General features: G+C 43.5%; 1 protein-coding gene across 3 annotated transcripts in view; it reads right to left on the minus strand.

The window, feature by feature from the left end:
* dlg5a (discs, large homolog 5a (Drosophila)) overlaps window positions 1–19,362 on the minus strand; it is a 41,444-nt gene extending 22,082 nt beyond the window's left edge. For 2 of the 3 annotated variants that reach the window (XM_008278796.1, XM_008278793.1), the window contains exons 1-10: window positions 18,623–19,362; window positions 8,803–8,871; window positions 7,450–7,624; window positions 6,726–6,869; window positions 5,676–5,859; window positions 4,518–4,777; window positions 3,935–4,247; window positions 2,234–2,464; window positions 757–941; window positions 487–612 (exon numbers count right to left, since the gene is read on the minus strand). In XM_008278796.1, the coding sequence (XP_008277018.1) occupies window positions 487–612; window positions 757–941; window positions 2,234–2,464; window positions 3,935–4,247; window positions 4,518–4,777; window positions 5,676–5,859; window positions 6,726–6,869; window positions 7,450–7,624; window positions 8,803–8,871; window positions 18,623–18,926 (1,991 nt within the window). In that variant the 5' untranslated portion in view covers window positions 18,927–19,362. The remainder of the gene's footprint in view (window positions 1–486; window positions 613–756; window positions 942–2,233; window positions 2,465–3,934; window positions 4,248–4,517; window positions 4,778–5,675; window positions 5,860–6,725; window positions 6,870–7,449; window positions 7,625–8,802; window positions 8,872–18,622) is intronic. The other variant, XM_008278794.1, reaches the window with a different exon arrangement.
* Between the last annotated feature and the right edge of the window lie 1,808 nt (window positions 19,363–21,170).

Raw genomic sequence — 21,170 nt, forward strand, 5'->3', positions numbered from 1 at the left:
CTCCAACCTTCCATACTTTGCTCTAATTCTAAAATGCTTGTCATATACACTTCAGCCAGCAGAGGGAGCTTTTACATGCAATTTCAAGGCATTCTTATGCAGCCTGTTAGACACAGGGAGAGACAAAATGTGTATGTGTGTTCAAAACACTGACGCTTTCCGGGATTACACTTTAATCTGGGCGTTTGGAAACGTTGCCAGAAAAACAACTGAGCTAAATGATGCCTCTAAAGGCAAAGGATCACAGCTTATGCCCCGCCACACACTGAGTGCGAATGCTTATGGAGACAAAGACAGTGCAACACATAATGCTGGCTGAGTGGAGGCAATTTTGTTCTGTGCTTGTTCGAATGCAGGAGAATTTTTCATGGATTGTTAATGAGTCTTTTTGGGTGTTTTGCCTTCATAAATTAACCAATTGGCCATCGGGCAGCCTTCTTATATAAGCCTTCCCTATAATTTCTATACTCATCAGCGAAGACTCACTTCAGTTCTTTGAGCTCTCGCAATGTATCGTTCTTCTGTTTCCTCATATCGTCTAAATTACGCAGGGCATCGGCCAGATCGCTGACCGCCCGGTCCCTTTCTCGCCGCAGGTTATCACACAGAGTCCTGAGGAAGGAGAGAAGAGAGATGGAGAGATAACTTGAGAATAAACACTGAAGTGTATTGCAAGGAGGGCATACTCTCTCAGATCAACACTACTGTATTCAACTCTATCAGGAGTCTTTATCAAACCCACACACACACACTGACCTTATGCTCTCCCTCTCCGCCACTATTTTGTCCCTCTCTTGGAAGGCCCAGTCCCTTCGACATTTGGCCACCTCAGCCTCCTGCGTGGCCTCCTTCAGTTCCTGGGACATGGCCTCGTACTGCTTCCTCAGCATCTCAATCTCCTTGTTGGCTCGTTCCATGTCCAGGGTGGCGGAGTCTTGTTTCTGAGAACATTGAGTGTACGTGAATAGGAGTAATTAAAACAAAATACAACATGTTGCCGTTCACATTGTTGTAATATCCTAGAGTTTATAGTGTTTGTGTGATTTTAAAAAACTGACCTAACTGAAGCACAAAGACAGAAAATGTGGAGACTATACAGGCATGAAAGGTCTTTAAATTTCACACATAGCTTAACCTTAAAAAGGTTCATATTTCATATTGATATTGATACTATCAGCATGTCTTACATGACCTGCAGAAGGACTGTTAATAGTGAGACGACAGAGGTGCTTTTGTGTCCATTTTTGATTATATACTGTCAAATCCAAGATATGTTATGCATAGATGTAGTAGGAGGGCTGATACAGTGCTGCCATTCAGCCTTGACACGTGTTTTTTCCAGTGGCCACTTAAGACATCAGACTCATAAAAATCTATGGAACATAAACACAAATCTATCTGGTCATTTTGCCTCTTGTCAGATTGTGAGATTGTAGATGGTATAAGCCTTGTATCTGTTTTACTATTATTTTTATTTACGCCATGGAGATTGTATATATGTTAAAGTTTCTCAAAGACTGAAAAAGTGAGTTTTATTTGCGCGATGTCATCCCAGTGTAAAGTCCACATGTCAAGTGGGAACACGTAGGCAGGGCCAGAGGGGGAAACACTAAAGTTCATGTGCAGTGGGCCACAGAACGAGACAGCAAACCTGGAATCTAGAAACATTTCTTTCAGGTCATGCGCCAAGCAATTTTCATTCAAGTGAGATCCCACCATCTCTGAGTCCGGTGTTCAGTTCTCCTTAATACATTCATGGCGTTACATCAAGGAGCAGAAGGATTGCAATCCTAATTCAAAAAGCCTTGCTGCTTACTGTGGTGAACATCCAGAGTGATAAATTGGAATGCCATGTTATGATCACGGGTGTATTGTGTGGTGATAAATACTTCTGCCTCACCAATACGTGCTCCGGATCTCCATGTTTCCTCCACTTTCAGAATGATTGTGTGTGTCAATTCTCTATCTGAATAAACTACTGAAGCGGTCACTGTCTATTCAGATAACTTACGATTTCATATCGATACCACCAGCAGCTCTTGATGTACTAATGCCATGCCTTTCTCTTTGCTAAGCACAAGATGTATGAGTTTGGGAATAAGCCTAGTAAGTGCGTGGGCTAACCTAGTTAGGAATTTGATTCACAGGCTATGAGACAGGCAAACGAGTACATCACAGTAAAGATGTCAACAGATGCTTCCAGGGATTTTATGAAGGAGCAGAGCGTAGTTACTTGTCTGGCTTGATAGTACTCTCGGAGCAGCTGATCCCTTTGAATGATGGCCTCTGTCCTCTCCTTGCGGGCCACGTCCCTCTCCTCTCGGACCGTCTCGATGTCCTTGCAGGCCTGGCTCAGCTCCTTCTGGGCCTCGGCTTTGTCCTTCACCTCGTGGCAGTACTTCTCTAGCAGTTCATTCCTCTCACAGATGGCCCTGTCACGGTCCACCAGCGACGAGTTCAACTCCTGTCCCAGAACAAAGGCAGGCAAAACGGAATGAGGGCATCGCAACAATGAGTCATTAATGTTATATAAAAAAAACATTTGCAGAGTGATCCAATACGAGCTACAAATCTCGGTTGTCTGTCAACCAGTGTTCAGAAATATTCCTTCAAAAAGGAGGCAGCGGGGCTGAACTATTTTTGTGCAGTGTATTGAGTGAGAACGCCCTTTGATCCAATGACAGAGTGGACAAGTTACAAGTGGATGCTTGGTCCAAGTCATGAGCAGACTCATCAACAAATCATCCAGCTGATAATATATTCTCACAGAGGAAATAGTTTAAGCTGATGCACATTCAGAGCTTTTGAAGGATGTGGTGAGAGTACAGCTGGATCGTCTCACCATCAGTCTGCAATTCAACTTAAGTGTATTTATATAACAGACAACATGTGTCATTACTTTGCATAGAAAGATCAAGACGTTATAGTATTAAAGGGATAAGTCCAACAATTCCTCTTTGATAAAGCAGTGAGGAGGAAAAACTGCCCTTTGATTAGCAATGCCAGATATATATGTATTCACAAATTCTATGCAAACATTTATTTTTTTAAAGCAACTATTGCTTTAATGGTGTTTCAGGAAATAAGTGTGCACTCTTTCTCTCATATAGTTAGATGGGAATTATGATTATCATTCTCATATGTCTAAATTACATCGCTGAAGCTGGAGGCCGGTTAGCTTAGCTTCGCAGAAAGACTGGAAACAGTGTGAAAAAAAAGAATTCTGGCTCAAGCGAACAAAATTCAACCTGCAGCACTTCAAAAGTTCACTAATATTTTTTTGTTTTTGTGTTGGTTTAAAAAATATATTTTATCAGGGCTTGTGTACAGGACTATTTACCGGCCAGGACCAGGAAATTCTTTGATTCTCTCCTTGTTGATAAGTAACTGGGACAGGTCAGTAAACAGTCCAACAAACCAGATATAATGGTGGTAGTCAGATTGTGTTACCTGTGGACAAAGTCAAACTTGATGCTTAACCACTTCCCGGTTTTATATTAAAGAAAAGAGAACTGGCTACATATATTTGCATTTTATTTCCTTAGAATATGCACATTTTACATTTTCTGCTGATACTTTTCTACTTATGTTTATATTTTGAGGGCATATTTTGCTACCTATGTCTATCTAAACATTTTTTGTACTGTTTCTGTTTTAAGATTTTGAATGAGAGCAACTGTAACGTAAGCAATTTCCCCTCAGGGTTCAATAAAGTACATCTGATTCGGATTCTGTTTAACTGCACAGATATTGACCTTCTTACCTGACACTCGGCAAGTGTATATTGCAGAATGTCAAACTATTTCTTAAAGTATTTCTATGATATGTCAGATTTGATGACTATAAGTTTGGGCATCATCTCATGAATTTCTGTTTGGTCTATAATCCTCTTCACTCAAGTGTACCAGCTGTTACAAATATATACACACTATACCTGTCTGAGTGCCTCCAGCTCTTCACTGGCCACCACCCTCTCCGATGAAGTGTTTTTCAGCCGGGCCTCTGCAGCCTCCAGTTCGGTCTGCAGCTTGTCCACCTCCTTGATCACCTGGTCCCTCTCGCTCATGATGAGACGATACTCGTTGAACACGGAATCCCTCTCCTCCTTGAATTTCTCGCAGTCCTTGGCCGACTTCAGCTGCAAGTTCTTGTAGCGCGTCACCTCCGACTGCAGTCGCTCCATCTCCCTCTGCAGCTCCTTGTTCTGAGCTGAGGACTTGTTCAGCTCCTGCTGCACTGAATCAAACCTGAGAGCACAGAGAAGGGCAGGGAGAGTTTAAGTGTCAAACTTTATAAGGCGCTCATATAAAATAATGTTGTGCTGGATGCGGTCTGAGTACAGCTAATGGTGCTGGACAGGTGTTGGACCATTACCTCCTTTCCTGTGCTGCTCTGATTCAAACATGAGAGACTGAAGCTCGAACCAAAATGTTACCAACATAGCAAAACAGGATTACTTAGCCTTTGTCCCGACTAATGACGCCTGCTCTTGATGTGTACATGTGAAGGTGCTTTACCTCCTCATTGAGGTAGAGTACTGCTGCTGGTAGTGCATGGCCGAGTCTCGCTGTTTGAGCAAAGCATCCATCTGCTTCTGCAGCCTCCGGTTCTCTTCTTCGGCCTGCTCCAGGCGGCTCAGGTCTGTGTTGTGGTTAGCCACCTTCTCGCTGTAGCGCTTGCTCAGGGCGTCATACTCCTTCTTTGTGCCCTCCAGCTTGTCCATCGCTGTGTCATACAGTTTATTTAACACCTCTGATGAACCCTTCTCTCTCATTACCTGGTAAGAACAAAAAAAAGGCGTGTGACAAACCATAAGAAAGATATTAGTAGTGTTTAAAATGTTGATGCTATCAGAAAAAAAAAATCTAAGCATGTATTTGCTGTACCCCACCTGAGCAGCAGATGGCATTAAAGAGCAGACATGATTCCATTTTTACAGTGCAAGAAAATCCAGTGCCAGCAATTGGCTTTTATAAGTGCATTACTAGAACTGCACTTATGCACTTAAGCAAAAGTAAATGACTGGCCTAAAAAATTAACTGTTTTATGTACAGAGTGTGTCCTCCAGACTACATTATTCATTCTCTGTGAGACCTTCACTTCTGCAGGTCTTGCTGATACGGTCTTCCTGATTCCCAGGCGAGTGGCTTTGACCCGAGGGCTGTATTGACCTCGGCTACAAAGCAGAGACTGCATGCACACTGATCTTGTAGCGACATGGTTTGGGTCAGTGTGCCCTTTGCCCGAGCCAAGCCCTTTTCTTCTGTGCTTGCCCTTTTCAGAAATGCCCTGTATGCATTTCCCTCTGCTTTGCTACCCTTTCGCTTGTAACCACTGCAGTGTCCCCACGGGTGCTGTGTGAGACGCTACTTCCACAATAGTACAATACAGGTCACAACCCTCCTGTACTGCTTCAGAACAAAAGTATTCACTGCACAGAACACAAAGAGGAATATTGTTCGACATGCCAAAATGTACGAAATTATAAAGAGGTGGAAAGAGGTGAAAACTCCTCAGCATTATTAAAAATGTGTTGATGCCTCGGCGCGGGCACAAATATCTCCGCGAGAAAGTCGTTGGAGCGCTGGCATCTGTTCCACGTCAGTAAATCTCATAACATCTGCACAGGAACGGCAGACACCCACACAACAGTGCGTCTGTGAGGCGCTTTGTACCTGCTGTTGCTGCAGCCGAAGGTCTGCCAACTCTTTCTGGTCTTGGCTGTGCAGTCGTTTGAGCTCCTCGCAGTTCTGTTTCAGGTGGTTGTGCTCTCGAACAAGTTGGGTGTTGTCCCTCCTGAGTGTTTCCATCTCCTCCTTCAGCTGCGACTGGTCGCCCAAGACGCGGCTGTGCAGCATGCTGGAAAAGAGGAGATGCACGTGAATGTAGAAAAAGATACAACGGACATGCAGGAGGTAGCTCAAGTGAGTGATAAGCAACGTTTCACGGCTAATTAAATTTATGGATGGAAATATATGATCTAGAAATGTATTACTACACTGTAGTCGCTTGCTTTTTAAAGGGCGTTAAAACCCATTTATCGTATCCTCCCTTGCTAAAACTAAAAGTCAGGCAACAACACAAACAAACTTCATGTGGCTAGACTCTCTTTTTTATATTATGTGTGGAGTAAATGAAGCCAATGTGTTGCAAGATCAATTTCAGACAAAAGCATCGATATCAACTTTATTTGACAGCTTATTTTCACAAGCTTTGACAATATTCTAAGTCGCTAAACTCTCCAACACATCTTGTGATCAGCCTGTGTGCTCCATAAAATCTGCCTCGGCTTACAAGCTGTGAGTGTGAATGATTCAATAACATAAATGCCTTGATTTCCAAGCTTTTAAAACCACACAGATATTTTGTAGTGCCAGTTCCCCTTTAAATTTGAAAGCTGGCTGTAGCTGCGAGGGATGTTCTTTCAATTAGGTTAATTGCATCTCTATGCCAGTATTTGTTCCAATTGCAGTAAAACAACGCAATAAAACTTAATCATTTACGCTGGAAAGCAGCAGGTGGCAGGTGACAGAATATTCGTCCTACGCTTTCAGTGTTTGCACTTCAATTATGAGGCTAAACAAACACGTTCACCATCGCGTTTATGGGAAAATCTAAGCAAGTTGGTGTGCTGACGACAAAACAGAATGACTATAAAGTGTTCTTCATTAGCAACAAGAAAGGCAAAACATGTAGCATGACAGTTAGAAATGAGAAATCCTTACTGGTAGAAGTCAGCCTCCTTTACAGCCTCCTCGCACCTCTTCAGTGTTTTGGTATGCTGGTTCTGGAGAGACTGCAAATCTGCCATTGCCCTCATGCACTGACTTTTCAGACGCTCATAGTCATGACTGGCTTTGGAATTTGGCCTTAAGGAGAAAAACAGCAAGGAATCAAAATTGTATTCAGCAGCCTTGTGTGATATTGTGCCCAAACACAGCTCAGACAGGAGGATTTAGGAGTCGACCTTCCCCTGGTATGAGAATTTAGAAGATAGGAATGAAATATTTGACTGAATCTAAACAGCGTTTTTAAAAAAATATGCACTGACGTAAACAAAGCAGCTTTTGTATCATCCGTCGCAAAAGAAACATCTGGTAACTAGAGCACATTAAACTTAATTAAGCAGCCAGTGTCAGTGCCCTCTGTCTGCGAGGTAGAGTCAACATTATTTCAGACAGCAGTGAATAAGTGGATGAAAATATAGCAGCCAGGGCTGAAGACACTGTCATCACAATGACTTTAACAGCCGAGACGGAGTAAACATTCCCAGTGAAACTTTGCTGCCGACAGAAATTAATCTCAAGTCTGATGTACTTCATTCAGGAAAAAAAAAACTGAAAACATTTTCATAGATATGAGGGGAAAAAAAGTGTTAGCAGAGGGCGGGGGAAAAAAAAAAACACAGTAACAACAACAACAACTTGGCAGACGGGCCAGGATTTGCACCTGCAGTCGTCGAAGGTGGTCCCAGGCGATGCCAACGCCAGACGCTTGCGAAGCTCATCCCGTTCCCTGGTCACCTGGCGGAGCTGCAACAAGATGGTGTCCAGGTTGTCGCCGGTGTGCCGGTTGTCGTTGATGGCCGGGGGTGGGGAGGACGCTTCGCCGTTAACAGGCGATCCTGCGGCAGTGAGCACATTACCAGAGGCTAGGACTATTCATCACACAGTGGATTTAGGGAAAAAAAAGTTTCCCTCACAACAATACATTTCATTAGTCAGAAGTTGCATAACATACATTAAGCCCAAATGCCATTTAATTAATCATCTTGCCTATGCTTGGAAAGTAAAATCTAATTTAGAAATTATAGTCCAACTAACTTGATGCTAAAGTGCGGCCCAGCAGTGAGAGGCAGCACCTGCTTGTTTTGAAATTCCTATACAATATGCCAGGTTCCCCCTTCCCCATTACATTTGACAACAAACTTTCTGAAAATTACATTGGCTTTACAAGACTACACCATTTGCAATGTCTGACATGAAAATGAAAAGCAGACAGAACAGATAGGCTGATAACTGTACGTCTGGTATTTTGTGTGTAGTATGAAACAAGGTCTGTAGAGATTCTTTGATTAAATTTAAGCACTCGAGTTCAAACAAAGGTCTGTAAAGGAATAATGGCTCCACACCGAGATACCTGACTGTTTTCCTGAAACCTAATTTTCTTTATCCTGATTTTTATATATATATCTAATACGAGATTTAACTGTCGGAACAGAGATTAAAATTCACTTGCCGGATCACAAAAGAGGAGGATTTGTCACTAAAGCAACAAGGTCATCCTCCTTCACTGTGTGTCCTTGACACATTGCCAAACAGATTGTGATTAAAAAGGAAAAAAAAACATTATATATCATTACGGAGTCACGTTCAGGGTTGTTTTCTTCAAAAGAATACCCACGGCAGGAAATCTGAGGATTATGTTCATCTTTGACTCAACATTTGGACCTTTTGGAGGTTTATGTAACACAGCTGAGTCATCTGGACCTTTGTCAAAACCAGGGAAAGGCAAACATGGCAAACTACCGCAAGGAATGAGGCAGACATCGGGGAGAGTGTTATTGCTCCGATGTGGGGTTTAGAGGACAAACAAAAACGGTGACTTTGTGAACTCTGTAACCTAGCAGACAATCGGGAATTATGCTAATATCGGCGTAAACAGCTTATGATAAGTCACAACGCGGCAAAGCTGATTTTACTTCTGCTGCTGCTGCGGTGTGTTTGCAGATAGTATAGAAGTGCTCGTCTGACCTGGCATAACACGCGTCTTAAGGAAGGCAGCGTGGGTCGTTGTACATACCGACGCTGCTGAGGGAACTGCTGCTTTCCGAGTCAGAGGGCATCGTGGAGAGGACGCTGTACGTGGAACCTGCCGAGAGAAGGGACACATTCAGACGTGCTGCGCCGACAGATTGATGAACCGCTTATTGCACGCGCTTGAATTAATTGTCATTACAACATGGCAAGAAATGAATATTACACAGTCGGCTCCATATCCCCCCCCCCCCCCCCCTGCACGGTAGTATGATAAATTTGATGCAGGGTTTATACTTGGAATAATAACTTCCAACACTCCTTCTTAGCGGCTCTATATTATCACTCCAGACCGCTGTCGTCATTAAACCTCCCTTCCCTCACTGTGCACTCTGCCTTGCTTTGATGTATAGTCCCTGTATGTTTCTGCTACACAGGCAGAATGTCACGGCTGAAATGGGATTTTCTCTTTTTATGTCAAGCACATAGAGAGAGAGAGAGGAGAGAGAGAAAGAGAGAGACCGAGAGAAAATGATTCTCTATCTGAATAGCTGTACACACCGTTAAGCTGGGGGATATTTCACACAGGCTACCACAATCCATAGGAGGGACTATGCAGATCCCCATTATGCCGAGTCCCTGCTCCAACGGGCAACACAAACACGCTTGACAACACAAGCCATATTTTTTAAGAACATATCTTAGACTTAGGCTCCTTGTAAAATAATATATTACACTGTACATTTTTTAAAATTATTTCCCCTTAACACCTATATTTTCTGACGAAGCTGGTTTGTTGGCTGCTGCAGAAAGACGCCGATCACCACAATTTACTGTTTTTAATAAAACTACTGCAACCAGTACATTCAGAAAATCCTTACACAAATAAAAACTGAAAATTTAAACATGCAAAACACACAAATGATCTGTTGATGCATCAGTGATTGGGGGCTGTGTTTTTTTTATGTTTTGCCTTTATTCGACACTTGATAGCAAAGAAGCAGACAGGAAATGTGGCGTCGAAGGAAAGCGAATTTATGTGCAACACAGATCCTCGACTGGAATTGAACCAGTGATGCTGCAGGTATGTGGCATTTCACCAGGGCTCTCCTGCAGACTGTAATTCTGTATTTATTTGAAATGTGGACGAAGAAATACAAAGAATACCTTTTTTTTTTTTTCTATCAGCCGGTCATTTCAGCTCTAAATGAATTCCTTCACCTGCCTAAAGGGGCACAGTGAGGCACAGATGATACTAACATAATGTGATAAATGAACGCCGAGCACACGGGGTTTAAGGGAGCAGGGGAATGGTAGCTGGCTTTGTCAGCAGCAGCCAATAGATTGACGCCAACTGTTCTAGACCTCCATCTCTGTCCTTGCCTCCCCACTGGGTTTTGCTACAGCTCTGGCTCCAGCCCTCAATGTGTGACAAGGCCAAGCCTAATTAACTATGAGCTCTTTGCGACTGAGCCACTCCATCTTAGGCCCCGCAGACAGAGGAGAGGCGAGGGGGGCAAGGGGAGAAACATGGAGAAGGCATGGAGCAGAGGAGGACAGATGAAAGGAGATAGCCTAACTAAGTCGCAAAAGAGATAAGGAGGGAGGGTGTTTGAGAGACAAAGAGGGAGGGGAAGTAAGGGGAGAGACTGTGAAAGAGCGAGAGAGGCGCGGGGCGGAAAGGCTTTTAATCTGTTCTGACGTTCCCTGATGCTCAACACTTTTACTCTGCGAAGTGCTCGGAGCACACAGCTTTGATTTCATATTGTTCCATCCGACGTGATGAGAACCACTGTGGGGCTGCGCGGCATTAATTCTCTACAATCAGCGTGGCTATGAAAAAGGCTCACGCTCATTTCCATGGTGGCATTCAAAAGCAACAACTGACTTCTTGAACCCACTATGTGACTGACAAGGTTTCATAGTAAGAGGTATTATGCCAGCTTAAGTCTAAATAAATCTTTTTTTAAAATACCATCGAGAATAAGTGACGGTGTGGAAAAAGCTGAGACGTTGAGCTTTTTGAGGGTACCTGGTGGCAGATTGGGCTTAAAAGGCGAGTCCCAGGTTTAACTCCCTGTAATGCAATCTAATGTAATGTAGCTATAAAAAACACACATCCTCTTGAATGTTGCATTTTGTGATTCAAAAACCAAAAACACTCACATAAATTAAAATAATCTCTGTCACTGACAGCGTCCACCAATGAGGCCGTCCTGACGCAATCCTCAGGAATCTCTCAATCTGATTTTGAATAAAACATCCACAAAAATCCCCATTTGTAGATCAGAATCATGTGCGGATTAGTTAACCCCAAAAGCACAACAATAAACGCAGTATGAGCTGCATTATCCGTGCCAGCTATCCAGTGTTCGATGGGGGTCAGGGGCATTAGCCTTTTCCAACGGGCTTTTAATCATCGATACCAATTAGCAGCAGCCACATTCGGTGAGGCTGATCATTTGTAAACATGTTCGCTGCATCAATAAAACAGACATCCATTAGGGAGGCATAGATCTAACACTCCACAGTGGGGAAAATCCACCCGTCTCTGCCAGAAACAGACAGGCAGGACGGATGAGACCTGAAAAATTGCATCCAGCATTCATGTTAAATAGATGCACGTAACCAGAGGTTTCATCATGCTTCTTCGCGCACGCATCTGCTATTAGCTTCAATCGAGACATGCACTAAAGGTGAGAAATATTTCAGTGGAGGACCTGAGGTGATGGCAACAAAGGTTGTGATCTAACTAGGTCAGGGGAGTACTCGCCCTACCTATGGGGCTCCACTTCCCCCCCACTCCCCTTTTCGCCACTCTCCCCGTCTGCTTTCCTTCACAATCAAGCCATGTGCTCAGCTTCCAAAAGTTGCTTCAGACAACCAGATTATGTTCTCCGGCACATAAAGCGGGATGACACACGTTGCCATGGTAAAACTGGATGAGAGGAAGAGGAAATTCTGCAGCGTGTTAAAAAAAAAAAGAGCATAGGAGTTGAGGGGCTGGAAGAGGAGAGCCTTATCAAAGAAAGATGCAAAGTCTGGCTTCCACCATCGGGTGAGACTAAATTATTCATCGATTCCAGAAAATTCCCTATCTGACAATGAGAGTATCTCCCAAAACATAAAACACACATGATTATCATCGCGATTGGATCCCTTGCTGCTTGGAATTCTCTTCATCAGAACATGTTGACAAGCCTTGGCACTGTGGTTTTTGAAGCTGGCATGGCATGTGTTCTGTTCTAAACGCCACAAGAGACTCAATTTTTGGGGCCACTTGGTAAAGGAACACATTAGTATTCCAAAAATAATACTGTGTGCTATTCTTTATTAGCCTGCTGTCAGCTCTTCTTTCTCTCAGTGATTTTTTTTTTTTTTTTTTAAAGTCACACACCAAGAGGGTAGCAGAGTCCAGATAGTCTTCATACGTTTTCTGCTTTTGCATCCTCAGCATCCCAGCCAATAAAATTCTGGAGCGCAACAGTGATGATATGGGTGAAAACTATCTGCTCATTTTACTGGATGCTTAATTGAGGCTGAAGGATGTGTCAGCATTAAGGCAGAGAGCAGAAAGAATCGTTCAGCCTGGCATCCCAGACCTTGAAATCCTGGCTGTGGTTCTGCACCCAGCAGGATGATATAGCTTAAATTAGGCATGTACCGATCGCACCGACTCCATCTTAATACTGGTTCTGCTCCTCAACTCAGGATATTCATAGATACCGAGTCAAAATCCAGTCCCAGTGCTCTTGTCCTGCCCTTTTTATACCCATAATGTCACCTTGCGTAACAGATCGGGATTAATCTGGTGTAAAGGTAACGCAAACCTATAACTACACACCCTGTCATAAAAGTGGAGACATTCATAGTTAGTCTTAAGGGTTTGTGCAAATCATGCTATTGTTCTAGAAGCTTTGGAAAACTACACATATCACAATGATCTGGAAACCAGGTCACTGCTCAAAGGACAATCACATGCATCCTATCCATCACTAAATCTGTTTCAGGTTGAAATTACAAAGCTGCAAGCAAACGTCATTCATGTCCCCTTGTCCATGTCTCCCCGTGTACTCCGGGACTTTCGGTAACCCGTGTAGTGGGCCTAACTTCTGGGGAAGGCAGTGACACCACAGGCCAAGATTCTGGGCAGCGAGCCAGTGGAGCCTTACTGCCAGAGTAAAGGATTGATCATCTGATTTAAGGAGTCTACACTACGCATAAACACGAAGACATCTAACATGATGACTCCATGAGCCAGGATTACTCCACCGCACGCACATCGCCTGACTCACAGCTCTGTGTTCATCTCAGCATGGTCAAACCCACCCACCTTTTTCACTCACAGGCCCCAGTCTGCCCTGTGGCATGTCTCAAAATACCACTGACTGAAATGCAAGACCGTTCACCTCGGATGAAGCCGAACAGTCGTTTTGGATCTCTGCAAACAATCTAGGACGTTAAATTAAAAAAAACGACTACAGAAAAGAGCCTTCAACCCAGCAGACCTGTCAGAATTGCTGAGCAGCATCGACGTCCAAAAAAAAAAAAAAAAAAAAAAGCCCCTCAGTGCCATCCAGCCCAGTCTATTATCAGCAAGCCGTAATGGGGTTTCTCAGTGCAAAGAGCCCTAGCTCAGCATAAATGAGACATAATTTCTTTTTGAACAGCTTGCCTGTGCCAAGGGTTGGGTCAAAAACAAAAAGGTGAAAGATGTCTGCAACATGTCCTCCAAATGTGCTGTTAAATACTGCAGCTAGCACAAACACGAGCCAAAACACTGCCCGAAAGCCTGTCTGCGAGGAACAAAAACCCACTGCAGCAATTTCAGAAATCTTTGTGACATTCTTTTCATGTTTAATCACAGAGGAGCCCGTGTTGATTCAGAAGCCATCTTCATCGTGTGTTAAGATAATTCAGTGATTAAACCGCACTATCATTTTTTTAAAGGTCACCAAGAGAGAGGGAAGAATTAGTCAGACCTAATACTGTAGATGTAGCAGGTAGGCCTTTTGTACGGTACACAACAATTAAGTTCAAGCTTAGAGACGCGTCTAAATGTAAATAAACGATCCTAAAGTATGCACCCGTGATAATGTTTTCTCAAATATTCCTGAGGTGCATTTAGAAAATGACTTTGCAGACAGAAAACAGTCATCAGAATTCTAGTCTGTCTGTGGATCCACGCAGCCCCATCAGTGGTTGTTTTGCTCCAATGCATTCCATTGATATTAAAACCCATCTGCTTCTAGGCCAAGACAAAACAGCTCCGCCACCATTGCTATGTGTCATCCCTCGCTCTTGTGTCTGATCTAAAAAAAAAAAAAAAACGACGAGGCCTCGCGTGCAACAATCATCACCATTACTTGTTGGTGACTACAGGTCAGATATGACCCGGGGTTAAGTGCCAGAGACTGACAGACAAATGGCCGCAGGTGTGGTGCTAGAGAACTAAAATGATGGAGAGACAAGGCGAGCTGATGGAGAGAAGGCTGGAACAAGAGGAGTAAATAGAAAGAAAACAGCGAAACAAAGAAAACAGTCTTGTGGAGGTAGGGATGGTAAACACAAGGAGAGGAGCTGTTCATTTCCATGACTTCATCGTGCTGGTAAACATTTAGATGCTGGCATTTCCTCTACCTTGTGGGGTAATTAGGAAATGGAGGAACATGTGTAAAATGGTAATGAAGTCCTGTTCCACAGTTCAGCCTCCTGGCTGTGGTTCTCACATTCAGAGCGTAGGTAAGCATGCCATCAGATATTAATGCAAGCGAAAGTGAAAATATATACAAATTTTACACTAACAAGATCCTCTGTTAGAGAACAATAGAGCTACGCTGGAACAATACAAGTAATGACCCAGTGGAAGCAGTGAGGTCAACCTCTCATTACTGTGCATCTTGATGGATGTATTAAGCAACAACACGGACAAGAAACCCTATATCATTAACTCTGCTAATTAGAACTCAGCGGAGGGTTGACCCAACGATTTCATTAATGATTCATCTAGATTAGTTTCTCAATAATTTAAATATGAATTTATCATGTAAAACGTCCAAAAAAATATTCCATACACTCCCAGGTGGCATCTTCAAATTGTTTTGTCAGATAAGCAGTCGTATAGCCGAAGACATTGGCTTTGTCAAGATAAAAAAGCAAACTGGAATGCTTCAGGTAGGGATGTCTGATTTTGGCTTCGTTAGCCAATATCCAATATGCCGATATTCTCCAACTCTCTATTTCCGATTCCGTTATCAGCCAATGCCGATGTCTGTTACTGTAGCCACACTTGTTTACACACTTCACCAGTGAAATCCAGGCATTATTTGAATCGTTTTTCATTAGAGGCAGAAAAAAACAATAACGATATTGACAGATATTACGTTTTTATGCCAATATCGATTAGGACATCCTTAGTTTCAGGATTTGTGCGTAATAAACACCTCCAATGATTGGCTGAATTTCAAAATTACTGCTGATGAATTTTCCGCAGCTTGATTAATTGATCCATTGTGAAATCTACTATTGGCTCATTTAAAACCACAGCACCGCTGTAGCTTGGCCCATATCAACTAAAGCCTGCATTGCTGGTTTACAGAGATACAGCAGCGTAATAAAACTCACACTGATAACTCATAAATATATATATGTGGAATCTCTCCAAATGCGATCCATCACCCCCCGAACCACAAACACTGTCTAACAGCAGATGGACCGATGGCTTCCTCTGCACACCGGGAACCGCGGCAGAAGGGAGTCAAGCTGAGGTACAAAGAGTGGTGAGCGGCCAGAGAGCGGGGTGACAAGGTGACTGACAGCGTGCGTCACCGACTGACGAGACACTGACACGGACAGAGGGGCCGCGAAGAAAGTGAGGCCGGGTTTGGGCCCGTGGGAGATATTTAAGAGCAGTGGTCGTGACAAGAGCGCCGGGGTCATAACTCATCCTGTCCGTCCCCTGTGGTTTATGGAGTGGGACAGAAACTCGTTGACAGAGAGGAGAGCACCCCCCTCCAATAACACAAAAACACTGGCCTATGTCCTAGGCTGCTGTACACAGAGCAAGCTGCTGACTGGGCACTTTGGGCCTGCTCAACTTCTCAACAAAAGGCCTGTTGTCTCCCTCTCTCTTGCTCCCTCTTTCTATCACCCTCCTCTGTCTCTGTGGCGTGTCCCGCTATTTAAGAGTGCGGAGAAGTGAAACCACTCGGTTGGGGTTTGGGGAGGAGGGAGGGGGGGGACGAAATATAATGAGTCATAGAAAAGAGAAAGAAAGTTAAAAGGGAATAGATTGTGAGTCAGAGGGAAAAAGGACAATAAAGCATGAGAGCGAGAAACCAAGACGAGGAGAAAACGAAGGCAAACAGACAGCAGAAGAAGGAGATTGTGGACGTTGCATCCTGTCAGGGAGAATTGTGTTGCCTTCCTCTCGGAGTGTGTTTAAATCACTGTCACGGACTCTTGAATCTGAAAAGAGCGGGGCGGCGGGGGGGTGCAGGTACATCTCTTCCACTGCTCTGTTCTTTCGGTACAATATTGTCCCATGTAGTGCAAGATGAGCGCACGATCCCTCCAAAAAGGTATGAAATCAGCTCGACTGCCGTTTCTTCTTATGAAATTAGATCAATTCCATTTGGGAACACAGAAATGTACTCTCTGTCTCTCCCTCTTTGCAACACAACAGGGCTAAAATGTCAGTGACACTCGATATTCTGAGTGAATCTCTGCTCTGCAGTTTAATCAGACTTAGAAAATTTTGGTAAAAGGGCGAGCCACAGTCCCCCAGCATACAGATGCACAAAACAGGCTAAATAATGAATGATTTGTTTGTATGTTCTCTAAAGCAAATGTGCTGCAGTTTGCCAGCAAAACACTAATAATTTACGGAGCCCAGGCTTTCAACAATTGAGCACTTATGTGTATGCTTTTCCTTTGGGGTGAGGATGCTTCCGTGGAGTTCGGTTGATTTCATATGTTTGCGTGTATGGAGGCTCAGCTGGCATAGGAGGCTCATCTGAGAACAAGAGCAGGCAGGCAAGCATGAGAGGAGGACAAGTTGAGAGCAGGTTGCTATCAGCAAGACTCATCACACTCATATTCCCTCTCCTCACACACCCTGCGTTGTTCACAGAGACACCGCCGCTCTGATAATTTCATCCCTGCGTGCTGTTTCTACCAGCTTCTTTGCCTGAAGGTACTCCGTGAGCGGCTTGTCTTCGGTCTCTTGCAAGTGTGGTTAAAACATGGTAATCGCATCACCCGAATCACTATATTAAAGATAATAAAAAAAAGCACATTAAAGAAACCACAACACTTGAGTGAAAACAGAGGGAGTCAAAAGCGTGGCAGCTAATACAGAGGACTGTAGAGGCATGATAAAGCGTGTCTCACAGAGAGAGTTTACACCAGAGAGAGGAGAGCAGGGCCTAATCCTCTGTTGAATAACCACAGGCTGACAAGCCAGACTCACTACTTGCGCTCACTCTCTCCTAATACAGGGCAGGTCAACTCGGAGGCCCAGTGCTACAGTCTATAAAGGTGTGTGCGGAAAAGCCCAAATCCACATTGCCAAAGTCAAGGGACTAACAGAGGGACCAATTTTGTAGCTCCTCACAGGTAAACAATGGGGAGTGAGTGTCAGAGTACATCAGGATGAGTGTTATTCTGCAGGAGCAACACTCAATACAAGGAAGTAATAAAGCTTAAGGAAGCATTAGTGATCCAGTCAGCAGAGCAGCAAGACACCAACTCAGCATTACCTGCTAAGGTCTACTCGCTGGTAGTAGACTGAGGCGTGCTGCAACTTGGCAGTTGTAAAACACGCACTTAAAGCTGAAATAAAGCTACGTCAAAAGGATCTGCAGCACAGTCCGCATGGCTGTTTTAATATATGAAATATGCCAAAGAGAAGCATTACTCTGCATCTGCCTCCCCACTTTGGGATCTCAAGGCTCATCCTGCATTCAGGCCCTCAGGGCACGACGCTGGTTGTGAGTAAGCTACTGGCTTCAGTCATTCATACAAAGCAAAACAGGCAAAACTAGACAAGGCTTTTACACTTGGCTGCCCTTTGTCTCTGTGCAACAACAACCAAAAACCGCTGAGGTGGAGGCAGTTGCAGTGAGTGCAAAAAAATCAAGCGACTATGGTGAATAAACTGTAATTAAAAATGTAGCACTGGAGAAAAAATATCTGTTATTGTAAGATACCAGCATGGATGGGTTTCTCTCCAAATATAAGAACTGATCTACACCATGCTTTGGGCTTGCGAGCATGCATGGGCAGGCTGCACGCATGCATATGGCCCAACATGTCAGTGGTACACCCGTTGTCATGGAAACAACTCAGGCTACCTAATGTAGCATAACCGTATCATGCCACTGTTAACAAATGAGAGTTGGTGGTGGATGTAAGTGAGCTGGCCTTTCTCCAAATAATAGTAAGAAATCCACCACAGCTGACCAAACTGATCATGGAGCTTTGTGTTGCACTGAAGGAGAGCAGTAATGACAAAATAGTCCTTGGCTGAATGAATCATAAATTGTGATCTGCCAGGCCACGGTGAATATATATATAGTTTGAGGTCGGTGCAGATGTCTGACAGTGTTTGTAGGGGACACTGTGGATGCCCTTGCAACCTTCACATGCACCTTCATCATACAGTTGTGGGCTGATAGTAAAACAAACCCCCAGCATTAGTGTTGTGTAGCGATCCACAAACGTCTTCTTGCGCCAGACCACCCAGATTGCACTCACGGCAATGGCTATGCAGTGGCTGGTCCCCCCTCGGTTCTTTTTTTTGTGTGTGTGTAAGCTTCAAGTGAAAGCCTGTTTACTAGCAGGCTAGTGAGAGTCTCGGCTCTTACCGGTGGAGTGGTCCACAGGTCCTCCGCCGTTGTTGCCGAACAGGGCAGCGTACAGGTCAGGGTATGCCTTCTCCAGGGCCACACACAGGTCGAGGAAATGGTCGCTCTCCTTGTTCATCAGCATCTTCAAAAGGTGGTCGACTTTCTCGGCGCTGGACGAGCAGTTCTGGTCCAGTTCGAACCTATCGAGTTGACTCAAGGCACCAGAGACGATCAGCAGCTCGATCACTCGGTCCGCATCTGTTATGGACTCCAATAAGTTCTGGTGGCACTGGTCTAGCAACTCTTTGTGCTTTGGCTCCATTGCTATCCGCTGTAGTTCCGTAGCTTCCCAGCTAACCTCCCCCCCCCACCCCCCCCAGACGGCCAAGTGGATGTAATATCCTTCCCCGATCAAAAGTACCGAGCGATTATTGAACTCAACTTATCGCGGCTTGCAGAAGTTCGCCGGAGCCACCGCGGCATTAGGTTGCACGGGAGATCAATTTTTATAGCATATTGAAAAAGGCACAAGAAGCCATATTTGTTGCCCAAGGCTGTTGACTGCACTAAACAGCGATACATTTTTCCATCTTACTAACGTGTAGCAGTTCAGGTCGTTTTCTGCTTCCCTTCAGAGTACGCTGTAGCCGAACACATTTTCCTCTTCTTATGTATCATTTCATGCGCCCTTTGCCGACTCAACTGCTGGGAAAACTCACGTAACTCCGCCGCTGATCCTCACTTACACTGTATCCTCCGCCATGTCTGAGCAACTCAGCAGCTGCTGCCCGCTGTCAATCAACGGTCCGTTCAGTGACCGTATAAGGTAAAACGGGGCGGGACTTTGCCCAAAACACGCCCATTTCTTCAATGGGCGTACACATCAGCCCGTAGTACGTCGAAAATCCCAGGTGGAAAAAATGAGAATGGAGAGAACATCCATGAAATCAAGAGAAAATATTAAAAACACATACGCAGGGGTAAAGAAGGATAAACAATGACCTTACACATCTATATCTGTATTTTTCAAAAATGCAAAACCTTATTTTCTGTTGTCTGACAGACTTAATATAATTTTTACTCTATTATATTGATTCCTATTTGATCCAGGCTACATATTTACCTAAAATAAAACAATATTGACAAAAATATATCTCTTTTGCAACCTTTGTAATTTTGATTTCAATTTTTTTGTGACTAATCTGAAAAAATAATATTCTATCAGATTAGACATTAATTATGCTGTTAATCATTGACATATTCCAGTCTGTTGTAATCAAATAAAAGAAAAACTAGCCCTAGCATTTATAATATGAAAGGTATTTCAGATTTAGTGTTTTACCACAATAAGCAACAGCAGTGTCACATAAACAAATAGGCATTCAAAGGGTTAAAATCCTGAAAATGAAAGAATATTTGGTAGTAATGATCAGATCTGATTGGACTTTTTCTTACTATTATTAAGTGGAAGTGGAAAATATTAATAGTATATCATATTTTTAAGGTAGTCTTTTGACATTTTTGTCCTTACGAGTCTCATTTTTAAAACCACACACAAGGGATACTTCGCTTAAAACACAATAATTAGATTAAACTACCTAGCAGAATATACAATTAGCTTAACCTCAACAAACCACATCAATGCAATGCTAGTTACAGAATAATGCTAGAGCAGTAACTAATACAATATACAATTATGAGTACATTTTATTTATATCTACAAAGCAGGACTTTTACTTGTGATGAAGTGTTTTCATAGTACAGTATTGTTACTTTCATTTAAAAGATTTGGCCAACCACTGTGTCCTCACAGTGCAAAAAATGCATTTCTGTCATGAAAGATTATGTCAGCCTAAAATAGTTCCTAAACCAACTAATAAAGCTCATTTATTCTAATCTTTTGACTTAACACTGACACATCAAATAAGCAGAGGCCCTAATGGTAATCCTCATTGACTATATTAAGTATTTTATTTGGGAAAAATGTTAATGCGGTGATAAAAATATAAGGATTTTATTCAGTCCTTGCGTAATACCGCTGCCGTAGCCACAGGCTTATGCACCATGTTTCTATATCCAAGCTGCACTGCAACCTATTTCTGTGTGGGATAAGATAGAAGAGGGCAGCGCGCCATTTGTGAACGTATAAGCAGCGTACAAGGGTGACAAATGAAATGTGTATTTAAGCAGGATTTGTGAAATACAATATGATGATGATGGATGCACTCTGCTTCCAGTCTGCCGCTGAATAAAGATTGTTGGCACAGAGGCAGGCGTCTGTAGGCATACCTCTCAAACCGTGACCTTATTCATGCATGCACTGAATCTCATTGTGACATCTACAACCCCCCCCTCCAAACCCCCTTCTGTCTCTCTGCCATGCTGGCTCCATGTCTTGTGCAAGCATGTGCTATCCCTTTAGATGAAAAATTAATTACAATTCATTCATATCAAAGGGAAGCAGGTCCCCACTGCTGACACAGATTGCACGATTGTGTCTGTACCCAACTTCTGAGGACACACATTTGAATAGAGAAGACGGCCTGATGCTTTTTATCTTGGGGGT

The sequence above is a fragment of the Stegastes partitus genome, unplaced genomic scaffold, assembly GCF_000690725.1.
Source record: "Stegastes partitus isolate 25-593 unplaced genomic scaffold, Stegastes_partitus-1.0.2 Scaffold133, whole genome shotgun sequence".
In the NCBI taxonomy this organism is placed as follows: domain Eukaryota; kingdom Metazoa; phylum Chordata; class Actinopteri; family Pomacentridae; genus Stegastes; species Stegastes partitus.